Consider the following 21,573-nt stretch of genomic DNA (forward strand, 5'->3'; position numbering starts at 1 on the left):
CGCCACGTCCTGAGCTGCTCCGATTCGAGGAATTAGATATGTTTGAGGATGTGTCTTCCAGCAGCATTCTTCGTATCGGTGGATGGAAGCCTGGATCCAGCAAGCCATGTCTGCTGTTTTTTGCATGACCGTATGCTTTCTGTATGCTTCCGGCCAGGTTGGAATCCGTATTGCTTCTCCTGAAATCTTCACTTCAAAAAACTCCAGAGCGTGTGGTTAAAATGGACTTTGGCCACGTCTTTACCGCCCAATCTGCATTTGAAATCACTGCTAAAGTCCATCCACATCCAAGCAGGTTCTTCCAGTTATTTGGTCGTCACTGGCCCGTCCTCTCAACTCCTGCTGCTGGACCCAGTTCAACACAGAAACCAGGTTGACATAGAGCACTGATTTTCTATACGCTTTCAAATGTACATTGGGAAAAACCGTCTAGCCTTCCTATATGATTTTTCAGTGTCGGCGTAGCGTCTAATAGGGTTCTCAATTGTGGGTGTATCTCCTTTATCACCGCTGGCGCGTGGTCGAAAGCGTCTTCTCCCAGATAGATAGATACACCGATAGATACACCCACGCGTTGTTTTGAGGCTTTGTCCTCAAGGCCAGTGTCATGAGTTCCCCTTCGGAAGATGTTTTATTGCGTCTCACCATACTCCTCTGTGTGTTTTTCTATTATTCTACTTGTCTGAACCATAGGTCGTTTGCCACCTGTTGCACCAGCTCGTGAACATCGTTCACTCCTGGTCTCAGTTATAGCAACCTGGCTAAGTTAGACAGTTCCATTCCCAGGACTTCATCCAACACAACACGCGTCGCCTATCAGTGAGGTGACCCACCAGTCTACTCCTCTGTAAGTGAACACTCGATCCGGCTATTATTATCCCCTGCGGATTCATGTTGAGGACCCACGGAACGCTTTTTTGCCAGCCCTAATGAATGCCTCCAATCAAAATTGGGACCCGTTTGAAAGATCACATCTGGCCTAATCAACGAGCAGAGCGTATAGACATAATCCGAACTAGCCACTATCAATTTTTTTGCCTTCTTGACGTCAAGGTAGCAAACAGGCCATCACTCTTTGATGTATCCAGCCACTCGTACTTTTTATCAAACGATTCAACCGGAATCCTCCGTGAATTTTTTTTTGAACATTCTTCGGGCCTTTAAATTGGTGGCTTGAAAAAATGCCCGTTCCTTTAGTGGTGTTTGTTGTTGGGCTTAATTTCTGCTTGCAACTTGCCCTTCCGAGCGGTGGCATTTTTTTACTGGCCCTTTGACATATGTCCATCAAAAATGTTGTGTTCAAGGGTCCCATAGCATTCTCATGAGGCAGTTCATCGAGATCGACAAATATTAGCGTTATAGCGGAGCTAAACTGCTCATGCTCCGACAACAACCAATCCACGCTCAATATTCGACACAATCGAAACATTTTCGGGCCATTTCTGTTCATCATTCTCGTGGCCTTGACTGACACGTAAGCGTATTCTTTTTCAGCTTTTTGACATATCAGCCATGTATCGTCCGCAAGCGCTGAGGTCCGGCCGGTTGAACAGAAGCTCACTGTTCGAAACAACCCATTCCAACGGGCAGTGTTAGTTGAAAAACTTCCTTTAGCAATTGGAACGTCTGGGGTTGGGTTATCCAAGCTCGTGGGTGCCTGCGAGTTTGACAGATCCTGATTTCTTGGTCTTTTGAGCCTACTCTCCAATGATTGTCTTCGAGGTCAAGCTAGGAGTGACAGGAATGACATGTTCTCTAGATCCATACGTCTTAACTCCCTAGTTTATTCCTGACCAAGGTGCGAATCATCTCATCCGACCGAGTCATCTTGCCGTTCATGAAGTCAGCCAACGGTGTACTCACATCTGAGTTCTGCGGGACAGTACAGAGCACTGCGAGTCTTAGTTTGTGCTTCTCTTTCAATTCTTTCAGCCTACAGATTAGCAAAGGCTCCCACCTCGTCTCCTACGTGACAGGAGTCCTAGAGATGTCGTTGTTGCCTATCACTATTAATAGCGTATCCACTTGGTCTTCGTCTTGAAATTCCACCAGCTTGTTTAATTTGTCACAGAGGCTCCCGCAAAAAAATCAGCGGTGGTCTGACCACTCGCAAAGAGCTCAACCAGATCTCTCACCAAGCTATCACTTTCAATCACATGACGACTTCTGGAAGGAACTGTTTGATGAACGGTAGCGAGATTCCAGCTCAAGCCGTCCAGGCAGGCTCGGGGATGGTCCGCAGCCACCTGTACGAAGAACTTCCGGACTCCAAGATCGTTCCTAATGTCCACCACACGTGACTTCAAGGTCAATTCACGACGCGTTTACCAGTGGTGCAACAAAGGGGATCGACCGCTCTTCGCTGATCGTTGAATTTTCGGTGTGTTGAGAGGGAATGGTTCTACCCAGACTCCGGTCCCTGATTCTAATAAGTTCGCGCCTTAATGCCTGGGCCACTGGGTCGCAGGCGAGGCTGACTGTGGAGGAACCACTGCTTCACTGGGTTCATGCAACTCGTGGACCTTTGTCTTGATTTTCTTCCTGGCCTTTTTTTGATTTTCGTCAATTTTTTTGCTATAGTTGGGGATCTGTCGAGCGTGAAGGGATATCTTCGGTCCTTGGGGAAGTTCCGTCATGGAACTGGGGCAAACTGGTAGGGGCGTATTTCCCCCATCTGTAATCGGCCTGTTCACCCAGGCTCTCCGTGAGTTTAAGCAATGTAATTTGGCGAGCAAAATAAGATTCAAAAATCTGTACAAAAGCCGGTTTTTTAGTGTTATCCGGGATAATTTCTAGTTCTCCTGTTTCTCCTGCCAATTTCAATTTCACTTGAACTCAGTATTGTCGTCACTGATATAATTGATGCCGGTTTGATCGACTTCCTGAATCACCAGGACTTTCTCCTTTGGATTACCGATCTCCATGGAGCTATTCAATTTATCGCAATTTTGTCAATTATTGGGACTGTTCCATTTCAGGTTCGACTCCACCTCTGGTTTTGATTGATCTTCGATTCAATCTGTCTGACTATTGTCGACCATAGGGTTATCATGCGAGACCATTATCTCATCCAGACCAACTACTGAAGCCATTACGTCTCTTAGGGCGATTTTGTCAACTACAAAGTCATCACCGTATCGGTTGTATTTCTTCGTCTCTCTTCCCTTTTTGCTCTGTCGTGTATACGTAGCCAAGGGAAAGTCAACTTTTTTTCTTTCGACTACTTCGGTTTGCTGCGGGTCATTCCAGTCCTCCTCAGCATACGGAAGGTTTCCATCATCGACCTTTAATCGCTCAATTTACTCTAGATCTAATGGAAGATTGAAATCCTTCACCACCTCAATCCCGTCGATTTTGTCGCATGTATACTTTCAAGCACCTCACCAGTGGGGCCCATATTCAAGTAGTCATACTCATGCATGTCTGCTGGGATGAACTGTTGGGTCGTTTGATATTTTCATAATTAGCAGCTTATCCGAAGCTCAGTGGATAGAAGTGGTCACCTTGGTAGACCTCGGTTATCTGAAATGGGCCGCGCCCTTTCTTCAGCAATTTCTTGGTTCCTTGGAGCAAAATACTTCTTGGAAGACCTACGCTTAGTCTCCCACTGAGTATGCTTTAGCGTCAGCGGTCCTTTTATCTTCTGTCTGACCTGTGCCTGTTTTGTGTTACGCTGGTACAGATCATTCAGTTACTGCTGCCTTTTGAGTACGTCACGTAGGTATGTTCGCGGCGCCGCCTTGCTCCCCCCATAGTCGAGATGAAAGAGCGTAAACGGAAGAGTTTTTCCATAATCTGTTAACATCAAGTGTGGGCTGGCTAATCCAACTGTTGGTTTGCGTCATGCTGTTATAAATTCCCATCACATGCGGTAAGTGTTTGTCGAGAGCATTCAACTCTCTGCATGGAAATTCATGTGCAATTCTGCCTTTCAACCAGGCCATTCGTCTGCTGGTGGTAAATGTTTGAGTGGCCTGTGGCACTTGGGACCTTTTCATCAAATCATTTGTGAAGTCACCGACGAATTCCTTGCCATTGTCTGACTGGAACGTAATTCGACACACGTGTCTGACAATCCAGACATTTAACAAACAATTACAGGTTTCCTCTGCAGCTGTCATGCAGGATACTGCTTCTAGGTTTTAGCGAATTAATCGATCACTACCAGTAGGTGGCTACAAACGGTGGCCCTCATACAGATTTTCTGATGATCTAATTACACCACTTCATTAAACACCGATGACTCTATCGACTTCAGAGGAAATCTCAGTTTCTTTGTGTCCTTCGCTTGTTGTCATAAAAAATACGCAGACGTTCACTTTTTGCAAGCATTCTTCAAGCTATTCGAAAAGTTTTTGTGTCAAGTTGTAAATTTTGTCCACGCCTTGATGACCCACCTGTTTCTTTGAGCCCTTTGCAGTTCCAATAGTCAGTATCTGGCCTTCTAATAAGTTTTCATTACGTTCAATTGTCCGCTAGTAATTTATGGAGGATTGGCATTTTCCATCACCATGACGCAACATATTTTCATCAAAGGCGTCGTTTTCTGTTCCAGGTGTTCAAGATTAGTACGGACGACTGCAGCATGTGGAAGTAATCTAGTTGGACTTTTCGACACTGCTATCAAATCAAGCTCATCTGCAGCATGATCAAATATGATAGCTCCATCATCGGACGTGTACCTGTCGTTATCAGGGTCTTGGTACATTACTCTGTCCATCCCGCCTTCTTTCCACTCCACTAGTAAGGAATGAAATGCTATTTCTGTCACGTTTGAAAAGAAAGTCACCTCCCATATGTTCCCTCAGGCTTGGAGCTCGGAATGATCACTCCAGTTGTCGGAGTTGGCATAGCAGCACTCGGAACTTTTCTTCAAGTTCCTCGACCCCCCGGACATTGTTTCATGACAGGGTCTGAGTGTCCGAAACCTTGGACAATTCCACGTCCGGATCATCTTCTTGAGTCGACTCTCCGGACAAAATTTTGTCTCCGGACAAATACTCCGAGCACGGCTCGTACTCCATCTTCGCATCAAAGAACTGGACCCTCCTTTCAATGCTAGTTTTGAGTTTGACACTATTTTTTTGAACATGTTGTTTGTTTGCCACTTGTTGATATTTTTTGTAGTATGTTTTTTTGTCTTCAACAGGACATCTTTCGGTGTTGAGTTCACTAATTGGTTCATTTTTGAGCAGCAATCCCGTTCGGCATCCCCGGATCTTTACCAGTCGAATCTCCAAATGGACCCTCCTTTCAATGCTAATTTTCAGGATGACACTAAATTTTTGAACATGTTGTTTACTGGTCAGTGGTTGATAGCTTTTGAAGGATGTGTTCAACAGGACAATGTCTTTAGTATCGACCGTCAATCTGGTTCGGCATCCCGACCCCGGATCTTTACTAGTCGAATCTCATCTTCTCCGTGACAGTTAGTTTTTGGACACCATCAGGCCCATCTTCGCATAGTTTAAGTCCATTCATGGTCCTGCTTTTCAACTTCTCTGTCCAGCAGATTGCAAATTTTTTGCATGAAATCCGTTGCCACGTTCACTGTTTTGTTCAGCATCGCTATGCATTCGATGTCCAGTCAGGTAAGATCTTGTTGTACCAGATTGGAGCGCAGTAACAAGTCGAATGAAAACGGGTCACCTTTCGCCAGAATTTTTAGCTCAGCAGTTTTCCCAACGGGAGGTTCAGCGTGTCCTGGTATGGGATGCACTGATTTTTAAAGCCATCTGGCAAGTGGCAGTTTAATGTAAATTTCTTTTTTTCAGAAACAAACAGCAGTCCCTAAAGACCGCCCGATTAGCTTGTTGTTCTTCCAGTTGCTCATGAAACTCCACTGAGGCTGTCGGCTTTTTAGGGCGTTCGCGAGTCCGGTCCTCTATGATTTTGTGATAGCCATCGGAGCGTACTATCCAGCGACTGATATAATTATAACACATCGAATATGATTTCAGCCATGCAAGAGCTCGGTTAGAAACGCGTAGTTTAAAAGAAGACTCCCTAAAAAAGCTCTATACTTTTCAACAAGAGTGATCACAGCAATCATTTCTGCCCCTGATGCGCCGGATATCGTTTCATGCCTCAATGCTCCAGCTGAAAGTCTTGCCTTTATTCCACATTAGTTGCTGCATAGGGTACATTTTGTCTGCATACCATTTATGGGATCCGTTTAAGGAACCAACTGCCTCAGGGTCTGAACTGAATCCGCGTTTGTCTACTAGGCGATAAGATACTTTATGGAATCCCTCAAGATTTCGCACTTGGACGTTTGCATTTCAGGCTGGCCTGTTTCATGCAGGTGGAGATTTTGTCTAGCTTTCCTATATGATTTTCCAGTGTCGGCGTAGCGATCACAATGTCGTCAACGTAGCACAACATCAGATTGCCAAAAATCTCAGTTATGTTATTAAGTGCCTGAGTCATTAACCTCATATTTTTTCCTCATGCATTGTTGTAGTTTCGAACTAGCATCTATCACTGATTTTAAAGGAGTGATTGTTTGTACTTCAATATGCTTTCTAAGTTTAACTCGAGAGAGGAAAAATCTGATTTATCTGTTTCTTTTTCTAAAACTTGGTGAGATTTTTATTGGGCTCGGAACATTTCTGTTTTTGTTTGTGAAAGTAAAAACAAATCATTTAATTATTCGATTACATTTTTACTTAGAATTTATGGTCGAAAAGATTTTGATAATGAATGCCAAAAATCTATTATGTTCATATTGTTACATTTTATGTTGTGTTGTGACTAAATTGCTTAAGGTACTAAAAAGTTTTATTTTAGGATGTAAGAAGCGTATTTCAATCCATGGATTAATTAATGATGTTTGATTATGCGTTTGAATTGATTATTCAATTTTTTGTTTCAATGTCTGGTTGTTGAAAATTTTTGCTTTGTGAGATTTCTAAGAGGAGTGGTATTGTCCAATTTCTTTCTTTTGGTGGAGAAGTCTAGGACGTGGTATTTTTATGTTTTATTTGTTATGTCGTGGTTTTGGACAATAATTGTCGTATAATTGGTATCTTTTCATTGACTTTTGTCTAGTTAGGGATGACTTTTGTCAGGTTATTTAATCTGATAGTAACCAGAATGAACAGAGATTTTGTATTAATGTTCTAAACAAAACAAATTGAAAAATCATGTAATCTCTGTGTCACTTTAATTGGCAGTATTTTCAAAAAGTATGTGATTCACTTGGAGTTCTGAAGTTTTGTTGTTCTCAGTTCCTGGTGCGTTAAGGGTTGTTTTGATCGTAGCTTTCACTTTTATAAATTGGCGTTGAGGTTTCGGTGTGCTACTTCTGTAGCTCGGAGCCTGTGTGTTTGGATATTGTGAAATTCTTTGAAACGATTAGGAATTATTTCTAGATCAACTATTTCAATAACTGTTAATTCTACTTCCGTAATTATCTGAACTTCCACGTGATCTATAATTATAATTTTTAACGTTGGAGTTTTTATTAGAATAAATTCTACTTTTGTTATTTGAGTAATTTTTATTTCAAATAATTGAAAAAAAAAATTAAACGATTGTTTTAGTATTAATTATTGCGGTTGTTTGCATATGAATTAGTTTTCATATAATTGGAAAAATTGCTTATACATGAGCATGATCTTGAATAGTTGTTTTGACTGTTGAAATTGGATCGTCTATATCATTTTTGTGAATTGTAATCTGAGTTTTTTTAATAAGGGGATCTTGCTCGAGGTTTAGTGTTGTATGTGAGTGTGCTCTGAGGTTATTATAGAAATTTCGAAGCTTTTTTCCGAAATTATTGTTTTTTTTGAAGTTTCTTATGCGGTAAATTCTGGCTTTTTTTCCTGAATTGATCAAAAAAAAAATTGTTTGGCTGTTTATATCCCTGAATAATTTTTTTTGGTTTGTCTGCCTTGATCAATACTGTGCTGTATCGTTGGCAATATTTACATCATTTCTTGAAAGAAGTTTCTCTTTTTGTTTTCTTTTCTTATTTTTGAAGTATTTGGGTAATTTTTTTCTGCTCATTCACTATCTGAGTCATGTATGTTTTTATTATTGAAGTAGATGTTCGAATAAAATGTCTGAAAATTCAAAATGTTTTATAGTGTAACGTTTTCTGTTTTTTTTTCAATTTTATTGTGAATTTTGCTCGTTCTAATTTTTTGTCTACGAGTTTGCGAAAATCGATATATGGTTCGCGAATTGATGATGGATGTGCTGCTTTTTTCTTTAATTCTGTTTTTCTTAGTTGCGCAGTTGAAATCATCTTTCAAACTTCTGTCATTTTTGTGTTTTTATAATCGTATGTAATTTGAGAAAATGTTTTTCCTACTAGTTTTCTGTGTTATCTGTTTGTATTCGATGTGGTGTTATTTTATTGTTTGAATGAGGTGCTGAGATTTCGACTGTGAATATGCCATATTGTGATGTTGTATTTCAGATATTTGGTAGATAGTGATCTATTATTTGTCTTTCATCTGTAACTTTGGTAAGTTTTTATCGGCATGTGCTTTTGCAATTTCGAAACAAGTTTCAGAATAAAACTGTGTTAAATTTATGTTTGTCCTCGTGATGGATCACTAGTGGGATCAATGACAAATGGAAGGATCGAATCGCTAGTGAAGTTGTGGTGTTTGAATCAATTTGATGCGGTATAAAAAATAATGTGTAACTTCCAATATGTCTTATAGGATGGTTCCAGTCTTACAATTTTATTGGCTTTTCAATGTATGTGTTTTTTATTCTTCTTTTTCTTGTTGAAAAAAAGACGCTGTTTTAGTTTCTGATCCAGCAAAAAAATCGTTGATCCTTAATTTGTCTATCTGTATTGCTTGAGTTGTGGTATAGTTGTTGCGTCGGATTCAGAAATTGCGTTTCGTTTTCTGGAAAAACGCGTTTTCATTATGGGTTATTATACGTTTTTATTTTGAGATTTTTGTCTTTTTTTGCTTTTTTGATCTGATATGTCCTCTTTTGTGTTCATTTGGTGTTATAACAAAGCCTTATCTAAAATCTTGATCAAGAAAATATTTACGACTATGGTTTTTTGTTTCATATCTTGACATAAGTGTTGAAATGATTAATGCAAAATCCACATGTTAGTTTGTAGTTTTTAAACTGTTAGGTCTTACTCCTTTTGTGAGGTTATCTCAATCCTTGGGTCGTTTTGTTTTGTCGTGGCAAAATGGGTGGAGGAGAGAGTGTATCAATTCGAAAGAATGATTTATTACTGTTCTCAAACGAATCTGTCGGTCTAATAAAGTTATACTTGATTAAATGGGTATCGATATGAGATGTTCGGAGAATAGTAAATCAGTCTACAAGGTTCAGGTATAATAGAACACAAGTAGATCGTTAGATACTATTTTAGTGCCTACTAGTTCTAAGATTTGTTCTAGACCTGGGTCATTTTCGAATGATGATCTCGTTTTGAACGATCCCCTTTTGATGATTACTTTTTGAAAATAAGCTAGTTGTTGAAAAATTCAGTTGTTTTAGATAAAAGTGAACTAAAGCAGAGATGATTCTTGAGAAGCAAGAATTCATCAATAGTAGAAAAATATAATCATTAAAACCTTTTTCTGAGTAACTTTATGTAATTTTGAAATTTTTAGGGAAATTAGAAAATAAAACTAAATATTTAGAAAATATACTGCAGATTTAGAGTTTTGAGGCAGATGTAGGTTTTGTTTTTCAACAAGTTGTTTAGGTATGGTCATTTAGGAATAAACGGCTTATTAAATCAATTTTACGGCTCTATTTATGACGGCATATATAATATGATGAATAACTTTTGCACAAGCAGTTTTAATGATTTATTAAATCGTCATCGTCAGCTTCTTCTCACTTTGGGATGCAGGTATTTGGTTTTCGTAGTTTTTAAACTGGTTTTGTCTTTGCTATTGGCTCGGCTTGATTCGATTCATTGAGACGCGGTAATATGCTAATTCTAATTTCGGTTTGTCTTGGTTTTGTTTTTGCATTTTGTTCGATCTATGTTTTTTTTCTAATCTAATTAAGTAGAGGTCTGCTCCAGACTCGTTTAGTTGCACCAGATGAGCTTAGGTCCGGATCGGCCTTCTCATAGAGTAATTTTTGAATACGATACACCGTATGTTTGTCACGCTAACTTACTTTCGGCAGGAAAGATTCGTACAATTTCTTAGTCTAATAACGATCCCACTCTTTTTCTTGTATTTCCTAGTCCTAAAAAGTCTAGTATATACTGGTATTTCTGCAAACTTAGAGGACAAGAAGCGTAACTTCTTTCTAATTTAATTGATTTCATCTTTAGCTGAACTGTAAATAGTTTCAGCCTTACGATTAATGTAAGTTTTAGTAATGAATCATGATAGGTTAGTTCTTAATATTTTAGTGATTGTTATCAAGAAAAGTATTTGTTTATAAAAACCTTGTTTTGAACTGATTCCAAAAGGGGTTTTCATAGCTTCTCAAATCATGTATCAACAATTGAAACTAAATAAACTGCTCAAAATTAGTCAGAAAAAACAATGGGTATCTCATGAGTCAGTTTTCAGTCCCTTTCCTAATTTTCATTAAAAATATGATCCGTCTAATAAAATCTTAATGCCGATCACTCCAAAATTTTGGGACCATCATTGAAACTACTACCCGTACCCAACGAAGGCTGTTTTTTTCTAGATAGAAATGTTATATAGTTTACCTAGCCAAACTTTATCCTGCTTTCTGTACTGAAAAGATCTACTTCTTTCTTAGTTTAGAAAGAAAAATTTTTGAGAAGAAATAACCAGAAAATATTTCATTGCTGAACAGCAACGAGATAAATCTGCTTCGAGTGTACCCAATGACCGGAGCAATACAATGCAAGTTAATACTTGTTATATCAAGTGTTCCTTTGCATTAGATTGCTTAAACTATCCTACAGCATCAGGCCGGGTGGCCTAGTGGGCAAATCGAGAGTTCGAGCCCCAGCAAAAGGTCTTTTTAAAGATTTAGTCAATTTTTGATCAAAAATAAGACGAGAAATAAACAATTTTAAGAAACCCCCTGCTTTATCTAAGCGTTTCACAAAATTTCTGACCAGAAATTTTGATTAAATACTAAGCTTTACGTGACAAGGATGAAGAATTTTCGGGTAGGGTTTAAAAGACAATTGCATTTTTTTAGAATCTGTGAAATGATACAAATTCACATCAATCAAAACAAACACGAATAGCGATCACCATTGGCTTGAAAAATTTTCATATATTCACTTTGAAAGAAATCTGAATCTATATTAAAAGCACAGTAAGATCTCAAAATTCGGGAGTACCCTAACTCAAAATTTTGCCTTCTATAGATACTTTGAAAGAACGAAAAAAAACGGATCAGCTCATTTTGACTTTCTATTAAACAAGTAATTTTTCTTCTTCTCTGACCACAGTTAAATTTACAAGCAGTTTTTTTGATCAGTGGGTCTATACGAAATATTAAAAAACTAATATAATATCATCCTGCTAATAACAAAATTAAAAACCAAGGATAGCCGGTTACTGTGTAAGAAGCACAGAAATAGACTATTGTAAGCCTGCTTGCTTTAAAACATACATACAACCTGTTTTTCTTGATACTGGGACTTTTTTGAAATTTTTAATATCATTTGAATCCTAGCCCATTCCCATAAGTTTCCGTGGAAAATAAAAATCAAAAAATTTTTTAAAAATTTAAAAAAACTAAAACACCGGAATACAATTTTTCACCCATTTTTCGAATCGTCGGAACAAAAAAACAAGTTATAATAAAGCAAATGATAAACCAATCACTCGGAAAAAAAATTTACAAGTTTAGCACAAAATAACAAAAAACTACTCTATGTACAAATAAATAAGCCATAATTTTCCATTTCATTTCAACATGATTATTGAGTTATCGCCTATTTGGTTATACTCATAGAAAAATTTCAGATAAGGTACACCATCTGCTCGTCACGCTATCTTTTTTCGGCCGGATAGATTCGTGCAATTTCTTAGTCTAATACCTAGCTTAATCTTACTCTTATAGCTCCAATCTCAAAAGATCTAGTGTATACTGGTTTATGCGAGTTAGTTTCCAGAAGGAGAACAACTGTATTCTAAGTTTAATTCAAATTGCTCTGGTGCTGAAACTACAAGTAGTTTCAGCACTTACAAATAAGTGTAAATATTAGAGATGAAATATGATTGGTTAGTTAGGAATCTTTTATAGAATTAGATAATTAGATTTATGACCAATTATAAGTTCTAATTTAGAACTGGTTCCATTATCAGAAAAAAAAACTGTAAAAGAACCTAAGCAAGTTTTGGACAGTTTAGTGCAGAAATTGAGGGACAAATTGATTGTGACAACTTAAGTAAACTGTTTTGGGAATAACACACTCAAAAATTTAAAAGTAAAATTTAAAAGACAAATAAGTTATTAGCAATTAGCAAACTATAATTCAGAAAATTGCCTCAAAATAAAAAAAAAATCCAAACTTATACTTTTCGAAGTATATAAGGTAACCTATTAGTTATATATAAAATCAATTATTTACAAGGTACCATCGGGAGGGGGGAATAGTAAACAAGATCCTGAAAACTTTAGAACCTTTTGCGAATAATATACGGCACTTTGTTTGGTAGATCATTCAAAATGACCCCGTTATACTAAACCATTTTTCTTTAAGACGAGAGAAAAGACACGCGACGTTTGTCAATTTCAGTACACGTTTCATGTTACTGATAATGAGTTCTAGATGCTGGCAATTTTATAGTTCAACTCAAGCCCTGACTTAATGTCCATTTGACTGTGTGTCGACTAGCATAAAACTCGACTAGCATGAAAAATTTTAAAAAGAAAATCGTATCTATATCGACTAGCTTAAAAATTGAAACACATAAATTAAATCGCGTCAAGACAATTCGGTCAAAGACAATTCAGCCAATTTGAAATTCAGACAATTCAGCCAAAATTATACAGAGAATTCATTGTCTCAGGCTGAATTGTCTGTATGTTTTTGGCTGAATTGTCTGAACTTCAAATTGGTTGAATTGTCTTTGACCGAATTGTCTGCACGCGATTTAATTTATGTGTTTCGGTTTTTAAGCTAGTCGATATAGATACATTTTTCATTTTAAAATTTTTCATGCTAGTCGAGCTTTATGCTAGTCGACACACAGTCAAATGGACATTAAGTCAGGGCTTGAGTTGAACTATAAAATTGCCAGCATCTAGAACTCATTATCAGTAACATGAAACGTGTACTGAAATTTACAAACGTCGCGTGTCTTTTCTCCCGTCTTAAAGGAAAATGGTTTAGTATAACCGGGTCATTTTGAATGGTCTACCAAACAAAGTGCCGTATCTTATTCGCCAAAGGTTCTAAAGTTTTCAGGATCTTGTTTACTATTCCCCCCTCCCGATTGTACCTTGTAAAGAATTGATTTTATATATAACTAATAGGTTACCTTATATACTTCGAAAAAAATAAGTTTGGATTTTTTTTTATTTTGAGGCAATTTTTTGAATTATAGTTTGCTAATTGTTAATAACTTATTTGTCATTTAAATTTTACTTTTAAATTTTTGAGTGTGTTATTCCCAAAACAGTTTACTTAAGTTGACCCTCAATTTCTGCACTAAACTGTCCAAAATTTGCTTTGGTTCATTTACAGTTTTTTCTGATAATGGAACCAGTTCTAAATTAGAATTTATAATTGGTCAAAAATCTAATTATCTAATTCTATAAAAGATTCCTAACTAACCAATCATTCAAATATTGTCAAATTATAAACCATAAGATCTTGTTAACTATCCCCGTTAAACAAGTTCCAAATCATTTCACTAAAAACTGAGCTCTTTAACTATTTTCCGCCCTTCGATACTTGGAACGAACTGCCACCCCCTGCAATAAACTATTTTAACGATTGAGCATATGCAAATTTTGACATCGTAACGAATCTCCCCACTCTTGCAAAAATGCGGGGTATTTAAAGAGATTCCAAAAACCATATATAAATCAGGGGCGGATCCAGGATTTTCTCGAGTGGGGAGAGGGGGTACGAAAAGTTTTTTCGAAATCTTCGTCGACTTTTTTAGTCGGCTCAAATGGACAATCTGGACAAATCAGCTCAAAGTGGACAAGTCAGAAAGGACAAGTTTATAGTGGACAGGTTCAAATTGAACAGGCTCAAAATGGACAGGTTTAAAAATGGGGGAAAACTTTACGAATTTCTGAAAGTACTAGTTTTACTGTGCCAAACGTCTCAAAAGCATCACGAATAACGAATGAAAATATTTCACTTACCAGCCCTTGCTTAGTTTCAGACAATCAAATAATTTATCTTAATCCATACACACTGCCCTTCAACCCAGAAAAGTATACGCTTTCACATGAAATATTAATATCTTGCAAGCCAAAAACTAATATTATTCAAATTGAGGCAAAAAATTTCCAAAATTTTAACAGGGGAAACTTAGTTTAGACCTTAGTTTTCATGATTGGTCAGAAAGGTTTGAAAATTCCTCCGAATCAGAAGTGTTTCAGACCGTTTCAGAAGAAAAAAAACAGAAGAGCGCATGCTCCATATTGCACAAAAATACTTATTCGGAAACTGGAAGCTAATTAAATTTAAATTTTTCAGCAGCTTTCGATTAGTAAAAACAATGGAACTTTGTTGAGGAAGAGTCGTCAACCCCCTGCCCCTCCTTAAATTTGCCCATGCTTGCTTATTGCAAGGGTAATTCAAGCTCGATCAGCTTAAAAATGACGGATTCCTAGATTCATTTTATTTGATGATTTCACTCTACAAGGAATCTTAAAATTTCACCCTTCAGTGGACCTATAAATCTTGATGTCTCTACCTTGAGTCACAAAAAAGATGTTACAATTTTAGAAGTTCAGTCAAAAATGCAAATTACCTGCGGTTCAATCTTTGTGTTATGTGATATCACTGCTAATTGATACAAGGCGTAGTCTGCGAAAGATGTCCTCTTCAAGGAGTGAACTGTAAAGCATTTGAGTACTCATTATCATCCTGTAGTACCTTCTTTTACTTCTGCTCTCAATTGTCCACATTCAAAAACTAGGTAAAAAACTAGAAAAAAAATCAGTAAATTTTAGCAAGCAGGCTTTAAAAGATGGCAAAAAACACTGGTATAACTAAGTAGCAAATCATTTTAATCGTTTTTTTTTAAATTTAGGTATATTTAATGGTAAAAATATACCCCGGAAACAAACAAAGACTTATAACTGCAGCTATTGACATTTAATGTGTCACAGTAAAAAAAAATTGCCAAAGGTTTAGATAATCAGTAAATATTAGCAAACATGCATTGAAATATGGCAAAAAAAATGGTATAAATAGCAAATCATATAAAGTTAGCTATACGAAGTATCTCTTTTCAACTTTAGGTATACTTAATGGCAAGCATATACCCTGAAAACAAAAGATTATTGATAAATACAGTGTTTGACTTTCGTTGCCTTACAGAAAAAGAACTTTAGTTTAAAAAATTATATAAATTACTATTAAAAAAGTCTCCAGTACCAAAAGGAATGCAAGCTTTTTGCCTTCAAAAAGATGATTTTTCTTAATTAATTAAATAAATTACTATTAAATAAGTCTCCAGTGCCAAAGGGAATGCAAGCTTTTTGCCTTCAAAAAGGTGATTTTTATACCTCCAATTCATAATAAATGAAAGTATAATGCAAAACCAGTTTCCATCAATCCTCAAAAAAATATATATAAAAACTGTCTTCAAAAAAAGAAGGCCAATTTATGATACAAACACGCTTTCGTTATTAAAAGTCTACCAATTTGGGTTTCCGAATAACAAGTTCACTACTGATGCGGTTATCACTTTTACCAAAATGGTCTGTGAAAACTTGGAATGTCGAAGAAAACAAAGGCACTTTTTTAGATCTTGGGTAGAACTTTCAGTTCAAATTTTTCTGGAATTGTCTGATAAGAAATTGAATTGTATGGCCTTTCTAATACTGCATCAAGTTTCTTGAAGGACTTTTTAATAGACCTTCAGCAATGTGTAAAACTTCAAAATCTTTATTGTGATTTAAAAAAAAAACAATTGATCATGACATACCAAAAAATAATGTTTTGGGACTATTGGTTTTCTTTCTGTATCTAGATGATTTTAAAAACTAAATGAACACAAGCATGAAATTGGTATACAAATATCTTGTGCACAGGAAACTCAAAACCGGACCTAAAAACATCAATAGGATAAATGCTAAAAATGTACTTAAAAATTTGAATGAAAATAGACTACTTTTTAATTCTGATAGAACAGCATTTATCGTATTGTGAGTGGGAAGGGAATATTTCAGAAAATGTGATTTATAAAGAAGAAACAAAGGAGCCAGCGAGATTTCCGCAAAGGAGCCTGCCAGATATTTTTTAGTGCTAGTGATTCAAAATCTCACGTTTTCAGCTGAACTGAACAAATGCTTTGGCAGAATTGCTGTTGCAATTCAGTCACTATACTGTGTGCGACATATGGTAACATTAGAGACAACAACTATTCTTTTCAGATTGTTAGTTTTTCAAATTTTACTTTTAACTCCGGTTTTCTTTTAATTCTACCCATGTTTCAAACTAACAGTTTATGCAGAGAAAGTAACTGGGCAATCAAAATGTGCTATCTCCCCAGAAATTATGATCATGTTTATAATTAACTGTTAAAGTTTAAAATTTTACCAGCCGAACTGTTCATTACACAACATAGCTTGACTAGAAATTTTGTTGCGGCAGAAATAATAATATAATTGAACTTTCAGGCTATAACAGAGTACCTGTGAAACTAAACGAATGCACAAATCAAATAAAACAAAATAGGCTTCTAAAAACAATTTGAGGAAAAAAGTCTATAGCAATTAATAGTTGTAATAAATGAAACATATTAAACGTAAATATCCCAAAACAAATCAAAGGAAAATTGATAAGTTCATCAATTTTTTTCGAAAAAAAATTGATAGATCCAATAATTTTTTTCGAGATTATTTCTTTATATAATAAATAGATTTGTTTCATTCAAAGGGTGTATAATAAATAGATTTTCAGTTCAAAGGGTGAACGTTTTTTGGTGGACAGCGGTCGAATCCTTGAGGGGTGAGAGCGCGTACTCCTCCCCCGGCCCCCTCTCTAAATCCGCCCGTGGTATGACTGCTCATAATTTATGTGACAAGGAATTTCATTTGCTTGTTGATACTGATTAATATCTTATCTTTCTATTTCAGAAATGCATGTTTCAGTTTGAAAGGTTTCTTTTTGTCGTTTTGAATTTCTGAGAAAAAAAGCTATGAAAAAATTATGCTTGTCAATACATCTTCGTGTTTTCAACTGTTTATGCTAACGAGGTTTATGTTTGTCGAGTGGTTCCCGTCCAGTTTTCCAGTCGAGAATTTTGCAACTTCAAATCCTATCGATCCTGGGTTGAACTCCATACACCGAAAATGCTTATCATACAATTCCATACATCAAGTGCATGGAAAGCTATTTGCCATACAATTTTCATTAAATTTCATTAAATGGTTGATAAAAGATATTAACTAATTTCAGCAGCTTTTCATTCTAACAAGACACTCTGGCGAGGAAAAAACTGAGATTTTTGTTTTCATGAAAAAAAAAGATTATCATACAATTCCCATTAATGGAAATTGTATGACTAGCATTTTTTTGATGAAGACTCAAAAATTTTTCAAGTAGTTTTGAAATTGCCCCATGCAAAAAATTGTTTAATTTTTTTCATCCGCAAAACGAGTTTAGCGCACAAACAAATATTTTACAAAAAAAATTTTTTGCATGCAAAATTTAATTTATTGTGTGCATAACGCAGTTCTGGATACACAAAAAATGGATTTTTTTTTAGTTTCTCTGAATTTTTTTTTTTCAAAAACGCTCAAGACGCCTCTTTATTTTGTATGGCATGTTTACGTATGCCTAGGTCAATCGAAGAATAATTAAAAACGCAATCTTTGAAATTTATCATTTTGAAAATTTTCGCCAAAATTTAAAAGTTTGTTAATTTCTTTATATCATTTGTGAAAGACAGATTTAAGACATTTCAGGTCGTTTATATACAATGTAAATGCGAGACAGTCAAAAATTTGTTGCTTAAAGTAAACCAAGTTCTCTGTCAATTGCATTGGGTTACAAACACGACCCAAAACATTTCAGAAATTAATTTAGAAAAAAATTAAAGTTTTGGTTTATGGAAAATACTTCTCATACAATTTTCATATATGGAATAATATATTTTTCGGTACGTATGGCATTGTACGGAATTGCATGGTAAAAAGTTTTTCATATATGGAAATTGTATGATAGGAATTTTTGGTCAACCCGGGATTACAGTGCAGTGCCACTTTCAAGGTCTGGAGATAACTCCTCGGCTCAAGTCACGACTAGTTATCTTTTCTTTAAGATTGACTTATGCATTCAAGAATGCTCATTCAAAAGGCCTTATTTTCAGCCACATTTATGTCTTAACCCAATATCGCCTGCTCAATAAGTAAGCTAAAACTGATTTCAACTAGTTTTTGTTTCAACTTTGATTGATAATTGTTTTGAATTGACCAAAAAATGTAACGACCTATAACTAACTAGATATTTCAAATAGAAATTATTACAAACTCTTGATATGATATCTGCTCCAAAAACCATATAAATTGTCTCATCTGAAGCAGAATTAGTATCAAAATCATATGTGAAATACTCAGACAGGAATTTCTTAATAGTAGTTGTATAACGATCTTTTCTCATAACCCATAAACACAACATAAAGCTGGGTACCTTTACCCTTAGATCGTTAAAATCATGTTTGTGTATTTACTCGCGTTTGTGGTAATCTTCTTGTCATGGCTCTGGTTCAAATCAAGGCCGTCCAAATTTCCTCCCGGACCCTTATGTCTACCGGTGATTGGAAACATCCACAACGCCATGTTTGACGAAAAATTTCCAGATCGCTTACGGACATTGCATCAAAAGTATGGCCCTGTCATTTCCGTGTCCATAATGGGCCATAAAACATGGGATGTATGGGTGGAGGATTTTGAGATTGCCAAAGATTTCCTGTATGACTCACGATTTGCATCCAGGAGGATTTTCAGTTTGTTCGGTGAAATGAGATACGAACGAGGAATCTTTCTCTGCCCGGGTGACGAAGCCAAATCAAAGCGCAAGTTCTTCCTAAATGCACTTCGACTGTTGGGAGTCGGGAAGTCGCTTTTCTCGCTCGGCATTCAAGAAGAAACCGAATCTCTGCTACTCCATTTGGAGAAGTTTGTGAACACCAATCTGAACATTTCGGTAAAAACTTAGTTTTTATCAAGTCTTTTTGAAATTAAAACCAAGCTTTTGTCATTGTAAAACTACATTTTCTGCTATCCATGCATCATATACGACATCAATGTAAAAAAAAAACAATTTTTCGAAGAAAAAAAATAATATTCCCATACCGTGAGAAAAGTCACGTCATCGTTTTTAAAGCTTTTTACTAAAATTTTGCATTATGATTGCAAATACTGTTTTGAGCTCATAATACCGTTTCAACAATTGTTTTGGAAAAACAAAACAAATCTACCGGGTGTTTCCAGAGCATCAGTAGGGATTCTAAATTGATGATAACGAAAAAATTTAAAAGGGGCTCTAATTTGAATATTTTGTTAGGCTGCTATGGCATACACAACCAACAACATCATATCCAAACTTTTATTCAACACCTCTTACAGCTTTGATGACAAATCATACAAAATTATCCACCAAAAACTGATGCGAAAGTTCGAATTGCTTAATCCTACACTTCCTATTTGGGTTTTGCCTTTCTTAATCAGCAAACGAATGTCTCAAACCAAAGAACTCATGCGTTTACGAGTAGAATTCCTGCAATTCCTTCAAGAAAATTTTAATACACGAAGACCAAAAGACGATGAGAATCGTGAACATGAATGCTTTTCGGACTTTATCTGGGAAGCTTTATTGAAAGAATCGGGAAAACTTGATGCGTTTCCAGAAGAAGATATCCCGTTTATGCTCGCTGATCTGTTCATGGCGGGTTTGGAAACTACAATGACGACACTAGCTTGGGCGATGCTCAATATGATTCACAGACCCGACTTTCAAGAGAAAGTTTACGAGGAGCTAAGACGAGAGTTCCCCGAGCGAGAGGAAATCATTCCGGTGAGTGGCGTGCAGTCGTGTCACTTCACAATGGCGACTATAAACGAGGTTCAGCGCTTCACCCCGACTGTATTCTCGACCGCCGACCACACCTCAAATGTTGACGTTGAGAACTTCCACGGGTTCAAAATACCGAAAGGAACTCGTATGTTTCCGAACAGCGTTGCTATCAACCGAGATCCAAAATTCTGGAAATTTCCGACTGAGTTCAATCCGGAAAACTTCTTGGACCCCGATGGTTGTTTTGTGAAGAGCCAATACTTGATGCCATTCGGGGTGGGGTTGAGGGCGTGTCCAGGCGAGGCAGTTGCTAAGTTGGAAATGCACTTAGTGTTTGCAAATGTTTTGAGGAGATTCAAAATTTGCCCGGCAGATGCGCTGCCCCCTCTCATTCCTAAAGTATCATTGGTATCGAATGCTCCCTATTATGAAGTGCGCCTGGAGAAACGAGAAAAATGAGTTAGGCGTTTATGAACTTATCATTTGATTCAAATATTGACAGGGCAGAGCCATTGACATTACTAAATAATTTTTTAATCTTTCACCTTAGATCAACTTAAATCTATGTTGTTACTCACATATAAAATTATCTTGGGTCAACTAGTTTGCTTTTTGAGCTCTATTAAAATACCAAAAAAGGGTCTGCACTTCGTCCTAACTGAATTCCTCATCGACCCCTTCCCAAATCTTCCGCTTCTTTGAAAAGTTTACGGCTTCGATACCCGTCAAATTTAATGTACATTTTCTGCAGATTATGATTCTGTGCAAATACAGTACTGATTTAAACTATCCGGACAAAATGAACAAAACTTGAAATTTCATTCACGTTTTTCTCAAATTGGGATACGATTAGACAAAGAAAAGAAGGGAACAAAAGTTTCTTGGAGTTTCATCAGAAATAATATGGTGCAATTTTTTCTCCGAACTTCTCAACCAAAAATTTACCCCAAAAATGTGTCATTTTGGTTTTTTTTTTCAATTAAACAAGAATTATACTGAGACTACTTTGTTGATTGATAAAGAATTTTTTATCAAAAGAAGCATCTTCACAGCCCAACAAAGTTCGAGAAGGAATAAATCTCCAAAAACCTGTATAAGAGAAAATAGTTTGGCTTGATAGTCAGGAAACGTGATTTTTACTATATTAAACTTAAAATCTTTGCTTGAAAGCAAATTTCAAACAATTTACCCAAAATTTTGAAGATTTAACCCTTGTAGAACTTTGTTGGCTGTGTAAAAGGCTTCTTGTGATATATATTCCTCGTCAATTAACAAGTAGTTTCAGCGTAATTCTTGATCAATTGAAAAAAACCAAAAAGACCCGTTTTGCGGTAAAATTTTGATTGAGATTTTGATAGAAAAAATAAATCATATTAATTCAGATGAAAGTCTAAGCAAGTTTTGTACTCTTCATT

General features: G+C 36.3%; 2 protein-coding genes across 3 annotated transcripts in view; both read left to right on the top strand.

Annotated features, from left to right (window-relative positions):
* LOC134842978 (guanine nucleotide exchange factor subunit RIC1-like) overlaps window positions 1–21,573 on the top strand; it is a 300,792-nt gene that overhangs the window by 97,116 nt on the left and 182,103 nt on the right. The gene's annotated exons all lie outside the window — the stretch shown is intronic.
* Window positions 18,995–20,617, top strand: LOC134856815 (cytochrome P450 2D26-like). The gene is made up of 2 exons (XM_063873100.1): window positions 18,995–19,288; window positions 19,649–20,617. Exons 1-2 carry the CDS (start codon window positions 18,995–18,997, stop codon window positions 20,615–20,617), a joined length of 1,263 nt encoding a protein of 420 aa, XP_063729170.1.

Source organism: Symsagittifera roscoffensis, chromosome 1 (genome assembly GCF_963678635.1).
Source record: "Symsagittifera roscoffensis chromosome 1, txSymRosc1.1, whole genome shotgun sequence".
Classification (NCBI taxonomy): domain Eukaryota; kingdom Metazoa; phylum Xenacoelomorpha; order Acoela; family Convolutidae; genus Symsagittifera; species Symsagittifera roscoffensis.

Coding starts and splice junctions, on each gene's coding strand:
- LOC134856815 (XM_063873100.1), top strand. CDS start 18,995: ATGGGCCATAAAACATGGGATGTATGGGTGGAGGATTTTGAGATTGCC. Junction 19,289..19,648: donor ACACCAATCTGAACATTTCG/GTAAAAACTTAG, acceptor ATATTTTGTTAG/GCTGCTATGGCATACACAAC.